Below are 13,401 nucleotides of genomic sequence, written 5' to 3' on the forward strand. Positions count from 1 at the left end.
GGAGGTATCTGATCAGCAAGTACCAGCACTTAAGAGTGAGATGCTGCAGGGAGCATTGATGGAGGTGAAAGGCCAGGGAGAGGTAGAGATTGCAGTGAGGAGGGCAGTGGGCCAAGCAAGGGACAAATCCCGGGGTCCCAAGCGCTTAACCAGTGGTCAGAGTAAGATGAATCCATGAAGGAGATGGACTCTTTAGAAATGAATGTAATTTAGTAGCTTATGATAGATTGCAGCTTAACATGTAGTCATCTTTTTCCTTCTTTTTCTTTCTTTTCTTCCTTCCTTCTTTTCTTCTTTCTTTCTTTCCTTTCTTTTGTTTCTTTCCTTTCCTTTCTTTCCTTTCTTTTTTTTCTTTCCCTCCCTCACTACCTTTCTTTCTTTCCCTCCCTCCCTTCCTTCCTTCCTTTCTTTTCTTTCTTTCCCCTTCCTTCCTTCCATCCTTCCTTCACAGAGTCTCACTCTCTCACCTGGGCTGGAGTGCAGGAAGCCTATAATCATAGTTCATTGCAACCTCCAACTCCTGGGCTCAAGCAATCCTCCTGCCTCAGCCTCCTGAATAGCTGGGACTACAGGCATGCACCAACACGCCCTGCTAATTTTTAAAAATGTTTTTTGTAGTGATGGGGTCTCACTGTGTTGCCCAGGCTGGTCTTGAACTCCTGGCCTCAAGTGATCCTTCTGTCTTGGCCTCCCAATGTGCTGGGATTACAGGCGTGAGCCACTGTGCCTGACCTCCTTTTTTTTTTTTTTTTGACATTTCAGATTTGGAAGAGAGAAATGAACTACTTTAAAAGATTTAGTGGGCTTTTTCTTATAAAATTTTGTAGACATTCATTTAGCTCTGTAGTCCCCAACCCCCAGGCGGAGGGCTGGTACCGGCCTGTGGCCTGTTAGGATCTGGGCCACACAGCAGGAGGTGAGCAGCGGGCAAGCCAGTGAAGCTTCATCTGTATTTACAGCCACTCCCCATTGCCTGTGTCACTGCCTGAGCTCTTCCTCCTGTCAGATCAGTTGATGGCATTAGATTCTCCTAGGAGCGCGAATCCTACTATAAACTGCATGCCAGGGATCTAGATTGCATGCTCCTTATGAGAATCTAATGCCTGATGATCTGAGGTGGAGCTGAGACGGTGATGCTAGCACTGGGGAGCAGTTGCAAATACAGATCATCATTAGCAGAGAGGTTTGACTGCACAGAGACCATAATAAATCAATTGCTTGCAGACGCATATCAAAACCCTATCAGTGGCTGGGCACAGTGGCTCACACTTGTAATCCTAGCACTCTGGGAGGCCGAAGCGGGAGGATCACTTGACGTCAGGAGTTCGAGACTACCCTGAGCAAGAGTAAGACCCCATCTCTTCTAAAAATAGAAAAAATTAGAAAAAATTAGCCGAGCGTGGTAATGCATGCCTGTATTCCCAGCTACTCGGGAGGCTGAGGCAGGAGGATTGCTTCAGCCCAGGAGTTTGAAGTTGCTGTAAGCTAGGCTGATGCCACAGCACTCTAGCCGGGGCAACAGAGCGAGACTCTGTCTCAAAAAAAAAAAAAAAAAACCCTATCGGTGAGTGGCAAATGACAAGGTAATAATAATAGAAATAAAGTACACAATAAATGTAATGCAATTGAATCATTTCGAAACCATCCCTCCCCCGCCCCACCCCCCACCCCAGTCCGTGGAAAAATTGTCTTCCGTGGTCCCGTCTCTGGTGTGAAAAAGTTTGGGGCTGATTTGTTAAGTGGTATTTGAAACATTTGCTTACATTAAGGAAGGGAAATTAGATGGTAAATATCCCCATATGTAGCTTTACTTGCCTCCTTCCTTTATCAAAGACTTAAAAAATGGAATCTGTCTCCTTCTTAATCAATCTCAAGAGTACGTTAGGAGGTGATGGACGTTGTCTTTCACTGATGGGACTCCTGGAATAACTTCCCAGCAGGTGGTACAGGCCGGTGCTCAGTGGTGAAGGCTCCAGGGAGCTCTTTTCATATGAATCGTCAAGGCATGACAAAGCTCGTGACATTTGCATTTTCTAAGGTAGTTTCTTTGGTGTGGGTAAAACTCAACCAGACATGGTTAACACTTTGACCTCGAACCATAAAACTACAGGGCAGCACCCTCCTCCTCCCTACAGATTCCTGAGATGAGCGGTGGCGACTTTATTTTTATATGCTTTCAAATAACTTTAAGACCCATTTGAAGAGTCTTGTTCCCATTCTTCATAGGGATTCCATCAAGTGTGGCTGGCTTTTTGGAGGCGGGTCATGCTGCAGAAATTAATCAAGTGGTAGTTGAGGACCTTGAAAATTATAGTGGATTCTGGGATTCCCAAAGGTGGTAACTGGGGCTGGGTGGGAGAGTGGCATGGGAGAATACCCACAGTGACTTTCAGTACTTCAAAAGCTTAATGAAGTTTGGAACTTGACCTAGGGTCAGTCTACACCGGCTGACTGTCCTTTGTTTATGACTGGAATGACACTGGCTCAGTGGGCAGACACCAGCTATCTCTAACTGATCCATGGTGCTGGTGGGGACACAGTGTTGTATGTCTAATAATGAAAGATGAGAAAGGGAATATTACTTAATGAATGTTGGATAGTCTTTTAAAGTGCCACCTGTGCACTTGTAACACTGGTTTCTTCATCCTATGGATTTGGATTTTCTAATCCATCTTCCAGACTGATTTCTCTAAAACACTGATCTGGGCAGATGCCCTCCATGACTTGGCCCCTATATTTTTCCAGCTTCATCTTTCAATTCTTCCTTTCTTATACTTGGCTCTCTGGCTTTAAAATGGAGCTACATAAAATTCTGTGGACAGGACAGTGCTGTTTCTACCTCCTGATCACTGCACAGACTATTTTCTCTGCCTTTATCCACCTGGAACACGAAGCAATACCTCAGTTACCTTCTCTGGGGAGTCTTCTCTTCTTTGAGCCATCTCTCAGTAGAGTTGTCACATTTTGTTTCTATCACTGTCTTATAGTGTGGAAATCTTTAATACACCACTGTTCATAGTGTGTTCATATACCTTGTTTACATGTATTTCTGACCTTCCATACTAGGAGCTGTTTCTATCTCCAGTACCAAGCACAGGACCTGGCACAAAAAAGTAGTTTCTTAATAAGAGTTTGTTGGATGAGTGAATGAAATCATTAGAGGTCTCAGTGAAGGAAAAACTGGTCACCGTGGAATCTAGTGGATTCCGCAGGGGAAAGAGCAGCTCCCCATGGGGACTTTGTCCAGCTAAATAAGTATGATGAGAAGCAACATTTATGATTGGTCTGAAAACTATGATTGAAGCACAAATTATTACAGAGAAGTAAAGATTCAGAAATATAGCATTTTGGTTTATTTGTCAATTTCTTTTCTGAAACATTAATTAGCTCGATACAGATGAGAATTTTATTATATGATAAACTAGTATCAATGAAAAATCACTAAAATTAAACTGAAAAGACAGAAAGTTATAGCAAGTGAGATAGATAGAGGGAAGGTTAATATCTATATTATAATGAGCTAATGCCTCTGATTAAAATATTGAGATCCAAATAGAAAATTGGATAAAGGACATATATGAGTATAGATATTTGGTGAAAACTTGGGCACACACTATTTTAAGAGTCATATAAAATACTCATATCCTTTGACCTAGTCATCCCCACACTTGGGACTTTATTTTATAACATAAAAGTTTTAAAGAAGGTTAATGTTATAGACATGAAGTTGTTCATTGCACCAATATTTGTAATGCCCAAATTGTAAATAATTCAGCCCCTGACATAGGATAGTTATATAAATTCTGCCTTATCCATTTGGATCACTGTCATTTACAATGAATAAAATTATTGATCAACGTTTGGCCATGCTAAAAGTGCCTTTGGTAAGCAGCAGTAGCAAATGATTAAATTATCTCTTAAATTTATGTTACGTGTGTGCCTAAGGGGGGAAGGTCTAGGAGGAAAACTGGAAGAGAAGAGGTTTTGTGGGGTTTTCTGTTTGGAACTACGGGTGAAGATACTTTGAATTCTTTTATTATTACAACAATAAGGAGGCAGGAAGGAGCAGTGAAGATAACCATAGACCTGGGGTCACAGTACCAGCTCCTTCGTTCATCGTCATCTTCATCTTGAGCAAGTTCCTCAATCACATCTCTCTAAAGAGGAAATGTGTTAATAATAACTAGATGTGAGGGCCTTTGTGAGTGGTAAGTGAGATGACAGACCTGGCACCTGAGCACTGCATCAAAGTGAGCTGAATGTAGGTTGAATGTCTATGCAATGACTTTTTCTTCTAATGTGGTAGAAGAGATGGTAGTGCTAGTTCAGTTGGAATCCACTCTGACTTTAGGCGTTAGATAGGACGTGGTCACTGTGATGTGCAAGTAGACAGAAGACTTCAGAAAACAAATCATACTGCTCTCAGGTTGCTGTCTGTGAACTTGTGTTTTCTGGTTTTATTGGCCAGAATGTGGGGTGAAAGAGGCAGGGATGGGTCAATGTCCAAAAGGAGAAGGGATATGGTCTAGACTTCTGGTAAAGCTGCGAAGAGAGATCTTACAGCATGTTGCTCTAAGATCAACAGTAACTCTTTGACCTCACATTCATCTCTTTTCATATTATCTTTTTAAAATTTCACAGAAATACAGACTCATAGAATTTTAGGAATACAAAGGACTTTCCAGTACAAGATAGCTGACTGACCATGTATTTATCTTCTCTCTCTTCCAAAATCATACTAAATGATAAGAAAGGGGCCAGCACAGTGGCTCACACCTGTAATCCTAGTACTTCGGGAGGCTGAGGTGGGCACATTGCTTGAGGCCAAGAGTTTGAGACTAGCCTGAGTAAGACCAAGACCTCATCTCTGTAAAAAATAGAAAAATTAGCTGAGCATGGATAGTACATGCCTATAGTCCCAGCTACCAGGGAGGCTGAAATGGAAGGATCACTTGAGCCCAGGAGTTTGAGGTTGCTGTGAGCCATGATGAGGCCAGTGCATTCTAGCCTCGGCAACAGAGCAAGACTCTGTCTCACAAAAAAAAAAATAAAATAAAATAAGAGAGGAATCTTTTTTTAAGTGAAGCCAACGAGAGAGGAGCTGTCCTTGCGTGAGAGATTTCAAAAGATTTCTGGAAAATGAAAGGCAGTGGAGGAGTGGTGACTGAGGACGTACGATGAGAAAATCTTGATCCCCAGTGAGTGTGGGAGTGGGTTATAGGAACAGGGAGTAGAGCAGATGGGTCTCAGTGAGCCCTGGAGAACCAGGGTCCTGGAAGTACAGGAGTGGCAAAGGACGGGAATGAAATAGAGCTGGAAATGGGAAGGTGAACTATGCATTTCCTGTCAGCTCTTCTGCCCCTTCACCATCTCCCACTGTTCATCACTGAGGCATTCTACCAGTCAGAAAATAAGCAGATTTTTCCCCCACTAATTTCTCCTGAGAAAAAAGGGTTTTTTTTTCTTTAAAAAAAATTTTTTTTTAAGTAAACAGCCCTAAAGTGAAGATTTTCCACATTACATCTGACTTTGTCAAATCACCCTAAAACAAAATCCCCAGGGAGCAAGCCTTGCTCCCGTCCACAGAACAGGATGTGGCAGAGAGATGGTCGTGTAGATGCTGGTACGTTCATTTGCATTACCATTAAACATGATGGACACCACGGATGGCCAGGACATTTGGGGACAACTATAAAACCTGCAATGGGAAAGAGAAAGACCAGGATGAAATGAACAGAAAAATGACCGTAGAGGCAACTGAGAATTCAGGGCACTGAAGAGATCTTAAGCAAAACAAAGAAAAACCTCTCAAATTTATATCCTTCAGAGAGATTTGAGAAGGTAATCATCCATAAAATAAGAACAGGATACCTTGAAAAAGGAGCCACTAGAGAACAAGAAAGAGTTCTTAGAAAGTCAGACTAGGCCGGGCTTGGTGGCTCACACCTGTAATCCTAGCACTCTGGGAGGCCGAGGCAGGTGGATCGCTCCAGGTCAGGAGTTCGAGACCAGCCTGAGCAAGAGCAAGACCCCATCTCTACTAAAAATAGAAAAGAAATTATATGGACAGCTAAAACATATATATATATATATATATATAGAAAAAATTAGCCGGGCATGGTGGCACATGCCTGTAGTCCCAGCTACTCGGGAGGCTGAGGCAGGAGGATCGCTGGAGCCCAGGAGTTTGAGGTTGCTGTGAGCTAGGCTGACGCCATGGCACTCACTCTAGCCGGGGCAACAGAGACTCTGTCTCAAAAAAAAAAAAAAAAAGAAAGAAAGTCAGACTAATCTCCTAGAAGTTAGAACCAGAATACAGAGATGGAAATAGGAGAAAAGAAATAAGAGATGTAGACAAATAGTCTAGAATTTCCAACTTGTTACTTATAAGAAAGGAAAAAATATTAAAGAAACAATATAAGCTTTGCACAGTGACAGTGTTGTAGCCAGTGAGGTTTATCTGAGGTGTGATTATTGCTAATTGAAAACTTTTCCCAGTACCCCACCATGACGACTTGCAATATAGTCACCATTGGCAATTATGATGGTCCCTATGGGGACTGAGTTAAAAAAAAAAAATACAGAATTTTCCCAAAATTGAAAGAGATCTCTGAGTTGCTCAGCATAATGCATGCAGAAAAAAGCCGTATCCAGGAGCCCCAGGAGCATTGTTGGAAAATCTTAGGACATTGAGAAAAAAGAAGATATATGGTTCTAGAGAGAAAAAGCCAGGCCCTTTCAAAGCATCAAGAGTGAAGTTGGCATGAGCCACACTCGATGATAGAAGAAAATAGAATACTACCTTTGACATTGTGAGGGGAGATGATTGCCAACATAGAATTCTTTTTTTTAGAGACGGTCTTGCTCTGTCACCCAGGCTGGAGCGCAGTGGCATCATCATAGCGCACTGCAACCTCAAACTCCTGGGCTCAAGTCATTCTCCTGTCTCAGCCTCCTGAGTAACTGGAACTAGAGGTGCAAACCACTATACCCAGCTATTTTTTTTCTTTTTTTTGTAGAGGTAGGTCTCTCTATGTTGCCTAGGCTGGTTTCAAACTCCTGGCCTCAAGCAATCCTCCCACCTTGGCCTCCCAAAGCACTGGGGTTACAGTCGTGAGCCACCACTCCTGGCCTCAACATAGAATTCAATACCCATCCAAATTAGATAAACTAGTTTGGATAAACATTTGGAGATTGAGGAAGTTTACCTCTCACATACCAGTTGTTAGGAAGTTACTGGAGATTGTGCTCCACTGAGATGAGGAAGCCATGACATCCCAGAAACGGGAGCGGAAAGCCAGGAGAATACTGAAGGAAAGTCTCAGAATATCAAGTGCAGAGGGGAGTCAGTCCCTTGGAGCAGGAAGACTAAGAATTTCAGACGGGAGTTTTCCTAGGGGGAAAGGGTGTTTGGAGAAACTTGATACCATCTTTGGAAATTTGGACTAACCTAAAAAGGTGTCAACCTAAAGGCAGACAGAAAAAAGAAAGATAATTAGAAACCTCAGGAGTGGGTGGAAGAACACAAAAAGCTGAAAAGACAGAGCGTGCCATCATAGTATACACCATTTAGCTATATAGGAAGCAATATTTATAATATTAACAATTATAATGTGAGCACTCTTGGTTGATTTTGAATTCAGAGTCAATATACAGATGAAGGAAGGGCTTTGGCTACAGGACAGATGGTCTTAACCTTGACAATGTAAAAGTACAGCTGATAGGATGGAGGTGGGAGTGGGGAGGAGACCTCAGGGAGGGATGAAAAGAGGCTTGTCTTAAAAAATGTGGACACAAAGGATAATGTCCTAATTGATGGAACTAAGAAATAGAGGTATAAGGATATTATTTTAAAGTAACAAAGGTAACCAGTAGAGAAACTGAAAATGGTAACATAACCAGGAAGAAAGGAAGACAGTTCGGGCGATACAACTGAGCCATGCTCTCACGTGTTAAAGAAATTAATGACAATGTTTGAAATTAATCAAACAGGAAATAGAAGTACAGGTGTATTATTTAGGGACCAGAAGATGCCAAAATAGGAACAATTAAATGATTTTTAAAATGACTTTCTCTGAGGAATAGAACTTAGAGAAAAGCAAGGTTGGGGACCATTGTGTTGCTTTTCCTTCTAACAGTTTTTTGTCACCTTTTTTTTTTTTTTTGAGACAGAGTCTCACTTTGTTGCCCGGGCTAGAGTGAGTGCCGTGGCGTCAGCCTAGCTCACAGCAACCTCAAACTCCTGGGCTTAAGCGATCCTACTGCCTCAGCCTCCCGAGTAGCTGGGACTACAGGCATGCGCCACCATGCCCAGCTAATTTTTTCTATATATATTTTAGTTGTCCAGATAATTTATTTCTATTTTTAGTAGAGACGGGGTCTCGCTCAGGCTGGCCTCGAACTCCTGACCTCGAGCGATCCACCCGGCTCGGCCTCCCAGTGGGCTAGGATTATAGGCGTGAGCCACCGCGCCCGGCCTTGTCACCTTTTTAAAATCACTAGTTTTTATTATTTCTTTTACAAAGGGAAGCCAAAAGAATGAAAGAAATGTAAGGATCCTGAGAAATCATAATACAACCTGCTTGAAATGCCAGATGGCCACAGACTTCTGTAAGAACTGGGACTTAGACCCAGATCATCTGACTCTATAAATGTGTGTGTGTGTGTGTGTGTGTGTGTGTTATGTGTGTATGTATATGTCATTCTCTTTTTTTTTTTTTTTTTTTTGATACAGAGTCTCACTCTGTAGCCCTGAGTAGAGTGCCATGGTGTCGGCCTAGCTCACAGCAACCTCAAACTCCTAGGCTCAAGTGATCCTCCTGCCTCAGCCTCCCAAGTAGCTGGGACTACAGGCATGTGCCACCAAGCCTGGCTAATTTTTTCTATTTTTCTTAATTGCCCAGCTAATTTCTTTCTATTTTTAGTAGAGACAGGGTCTCACTCTTGCTGAGGCTGGTCTCAAACTCCTGACCTCACACAAGCCTCCCGCCTTGGCCTCCCTGAGTGTTAGGATTATAGGTGTGAGCCACCACGCCTGACCGTCTGTATATATCATTCTCTCTACTTGTTTTTGCTCTTTTTTTTGAAGTCTTTTGTTCTATAATTATTCGGATGATTCCTGGAGCTTAAAACACAGATACACACTTAGAAATAAAAACTTTACCAGATCCTATTTTGGAAGAAATCCCTTGTTCCTTTGCCTTTCCAAAAATCACTAGCACTGTTGTTTGAATTTTTAATCTTCCTTTTGAAAAATGAATTCTATCAATATGTTTCTGAAGGTTTAACAGCTTTTTTCCTTTTCTCTCATTTTGCACTCTGGTTTATAGTTTAAAGAAGTACCAGAAGGTCCTATCCCTCCATCCACACCAAAGTTTGCATATGGAAAAGTTGCTTTAAAAAAGGTAAGAAAAAAAAAAAGCAAACATTGAAAGTGAGATGGGAGTGAGGAAGTGGAGTTTAGCAGCAGGGAGTGAAAGTGCTGTGCTGAGGAATCGGTTCGTTATTTTTCTGTGAATTTGTTTCTGTGAGCCTGATAGGGTAGATATGTTTCGGGTAAACGGCGAGATGGAGGTGAGAAGATACACACACTTGTTGACAAGATGAGATGGGATGTGAGCGGGAGCAGTAGCGTTCTTAGATCTTTCAGGTCATTTGGGTTCAGTTATCGGTTGTCAAAAGCAGTGCCAGGAGCCTTTGTGGAAATTACACGACACCTTATTGTTCTGGCTAGAGAGGCTGTTTTCCATAGTTCACTTTTTTAAAAGGCGTTCCCAAAAATCACAGGCATTTTGCTAGGTCTCTGCCTTAAATTATACACTCCCTTCCATCTCAAAATGATGGCCTTATTTTTATGATCTGTGGTTTATATGGCATGTGATATATAAGGGGGGAAAAGCTAGAAATTAATGATAAATGGGAGTTATGAGCATTGTAGTCTAGGGAAAAAGAAAGAGGTTTTATTTAATAGTCAGAAGGATTGACGTAAGCCAAACTTAATTTGTTTTGACCTTCTGTATCTTCAGGCTTTCCCCTTTTATAATCCCTAACTCCTACATGTATTAACTCACAAGGAAAAAAAAAAAGAAAAAAACATGAACAGTTACTTATTTCTTAAGAATCTTGATATCCTAAAATAGCATCATAAGTTTTTATCTTTAAGCAAAATGCCAAACATGACGATTATATAATTTTTCCACTAGAGAAGCCCTTTGACATGATGTTTGGCGGGGTGAGCTCTTGTAACATTTTCCACGTAGTGTCAGATATGGGTGCTACATTCTACAAGAGTGTGGTCTCTCTGCCTGATAGGAATCTTTCTTTAGATTAATCAGACTTCAACCACACTCATAAAGGGAGCACCTTCTACTTGTTCATTGCTTCAACTACTTAAGGAAAGTGTTGGTTTGTTTGTTGTAGATCTGTGAGAAATTTATTTTTATGCTACAGAAAATAACTCCAAATGTTCAAAACAACAAAATTGCTAAAACAAAGCTACCTTAGTACCAGAAGCACATTCTGTTTGCCGTGAAGGACAATTGGGTGTGCTAAAATGAGTTTTCATTGTTTACTAAATGCATAGGATTTAAGATAACAGATCAGCACAGAACTGAACTGAATTTATGTAGAATGTAGTTATATAGAATAAAAGCTTTTACTGTGAGTTGAATTCCTTTAGTTGTCCAGGTGAGAAAACACCCATTTGAGTAGCTGGCTTGATGGAACTGTAGTTAAGATTTTTTTCCTCTATGCTGCACATTAGCAAAGTAACCATGGGAAATATTTATAAAATTCCTAACCAGTGTCATGTTGTGGAAAGCCCTGGATTTGGGAGCCAAAGTTAACTGCAAATCCTGGCTCTGCCATCACTCAAGTGAGCATCTCTGTGTCTCTGTTTCCTCCCCTATAACATGAGGACAGTAATGCCTGCCTCACTGTCACCTGAAAGGTGACTGGGTAGTTGTGAGTATTCAATGAGGTGGTACAGGCTGGGCGCGGTGGCTCACGCCTATAATCCTAGCATTCTAGAAGGCCGAGGTGGGAGGATCACTTGAGCTCAGGAGTTCGAGACCAGCCTGGGCAAGAGGGAGACCCCATCTCTACAAAAAAATAGAAAACGTAGCCAGGTGTGGTAGCACATACTTGTAGTTCCAGCTACCCCAGAGGCTGGAGCAGGAGGATCACTTGAGTCCAGGAGTTTGAGGTTGCACTGAGCTATGACGACACCACTGCACTCTAGCCTGCGCAACAGTGCAAGACTCTGTCTCAAAAAAAAAAAAAAAAAATGAGGTAGTGTGTATAAAATGCTCCATCTCAACTGGAGTATGTGGACAGGCAATGACTGGTAGCTGTTGTTGTTCTTGCATCCGAATAAGTATCCTGGGTTGCAAGAATACACAATCCTTTGGACTGAATTTAATAAGTATTTATCAAGTGTGTATTATGTTCTGGGTATTGGGCGTGAGCTCAATATGTATTTTATCCTAAGGAGCTGACATTCTGGTGAGGACAACAAAGGTAAACAACTAATAAATGATAAGGGCATGGAAAATATACCACAGACAACTTCAGAGGGGGGTGAAGTAACTATGAAGTATTAAGGTGACATGATAGTAGCATATCTAACCTCATTTGGTGCAATTTGCCTCTAGTTACTATTTTTACCTCACAGTTACTTCACTGGAGGGGTGTTGGGGAAGGCTTTATGGAGGAGGCAGCCTCTGAGCCTTGGTTTTCACTCATTTTAGGGGCCTTTACAGATCTCTGAGCAGGTTTTATTTTTATTTCTGAATAGGTGTGTTGGAAACGTTTTTGAAGACTACTATCATTTATACTTTTCTCAAGAGTTAGGGAGTGGATGGAGAGGCCTGAAGGTGACTGGGAAGCAGCAGTAAGTGAAATGTGAACAGTTTAGGTCTCCTTAGGGTTTCCACTCATGTCTTTGGTAAATTGGAAATGACCCTCCGCTCTCAATCACCGGTGAGGGGTGGCAGAGAGTGAACGCTACTTTTGTTTCTTTTCAGTTAAAGACGGTGGAGGCAGCTCTGGACATTCTGTGTCCCGCTGGACCCGTAAAAAGCCTTTATCCCCTGACATTTATCCAGGTGAAACAGGTAGGCCCTCAGAGGTAATGCTTCACCGTTTTCCTACTTGCAAAATTGTGCTTTGTGGCCTGCCTTGCAGTGCCTGCTGGGAGTGAAGGGGCTGCAACGGTAAGCAGATGAATCAGACCCCAGGTAAGGGAGGTTTCCAGCGCTGCACGGCGGGCTGATCTTTCCTGTGCCCCCACCCCATTTCTTATCACTCACACAGGAAGTAGCTCAGCCTGCTTCAAGGTAATTCTGTGCAAGTTATAAATCGAGTGCACTGACTGACCTAATTAATCTTTATTATTAAATATCAGGCATCAGTAGAAAATCACTATTTTAATACGCAAAGAAGACAATTTAATTATTTATCCCTTCTTAGTTCGCTCAGTGGTACAGGGCAGCAGTCCCCAACCTTTTTGGCACCAGGGACGGGTTTCATGGAGGACAATTTTTCCACGGACCAGTGGGGCTAGGGAGTGGGGGAGGAATGGTTTTGGGATGATTCAACCTCATTACATTTATTGTGTACTTTATTTCTATTATTATTACATTGTAATATATAATGAAATAATTATACGAACTCACCATACTGCAGAATCTAATAGCACCGCTGATCTGACAGGAGGTGGAGCTCAGGTAGTGATGCGGGCAATGGGGAGTGGCTGTAGACACAAAGCTTCACTCTCTTGCTCACCGGTCACCTCCTGCTGCGAGGCCTGGTTCCTAACAAGCCATGGACTGGTACCGGTCCTCGCCAGGGGCTTGGGCACCACGGGTACAGGGGCTATGTTCTTGGTAGGCTGGGTTATTTGAGACTCTTTTTCCTGCTTTTGAAGAGAACAGAGCACATCTTTGTTTTTAGTGTTTGTATATCTATGTGATTTTGATCTCTAGGCAGTGCCCCATCTTTATTTTAGAAGTTTTTCCCAACTTTTTATTTTGGAAAATTTCAAATATAAAAAGTTGCAGGAATTGGCCAGGTACGGTGGCTCATGCCTGCAATCCTAGCACTCTGGGAGGCCGAGGCAGGTGGATCGTTTGAGCTCAGGAGTTCGAGACCAGCCTGAGCAAGAACGAGACCCTGTCTCTACTAAAAATAGAAAGAAATTAGCCAGACAACTAAAATATATACAAAAAATTAGCCGGACATGGTGGCACATGCCTGTAGTCCAAGCTATTCAGGAGGCTGAGGCAGGAGGATCGCCTGAGCCCAGGAGTCTGAGGTTGCTGTGAGCTAGGCTGACACCACGGCACTCTAGCCCCGGCAACAGAGTGAGACTCTGTCTCAAAAAAATAAAAATAAAAGGTTGCA

General features: G+C 42.2%; 1 protein-coding gene and 1 non-coding gene across 2 annotated transcripts in view; both read left to right on the top strand.

Annotated features, from left to right (window-relative positions):
• The window catches only part of GLB1 (galactosidase beta 1), an 85,455-nt gene that overhangs the window by 49,406 nt on the left and 22,648 nt on the right, over positions 1–13,401 (top strand). The window contains exons 11-12 of the mRNA XM_045537423.1: positions 9,330–9,404; positions 12,024–12,113. Coding sequence (XP_045393379.1) covers positions 9,330–9,404; positions 12,024–12,113 — 165 coding nt within the window. The remainder of the gene's footprint in view (positions 1–9,329; positions 9,405–12,023; positions 12,114–13,401) is intronic.
• LOC123631045 lies at positions 6,421–6,560 on the top strand. Its single transcript, XR_006732929.1, has one exon. It is a non-coding gene; the product is annotated as a U4 spliceosomal RNA (small nuclear RNA).

The sequence above is a fragment of the Lemur catta genome, chromosome 1, assembly GCF_020740605.2.
Source record: "Lemur catta isolate mLemCat1 chromosome 1, mLemCat1.pri, whole genome shotgun sequence".
Taxonomy (NCBI): Eukaryota; Metazoa; Chordata; class Mammalia; order Primates; family Lemuridae; genus Lemur; species Lemur catta.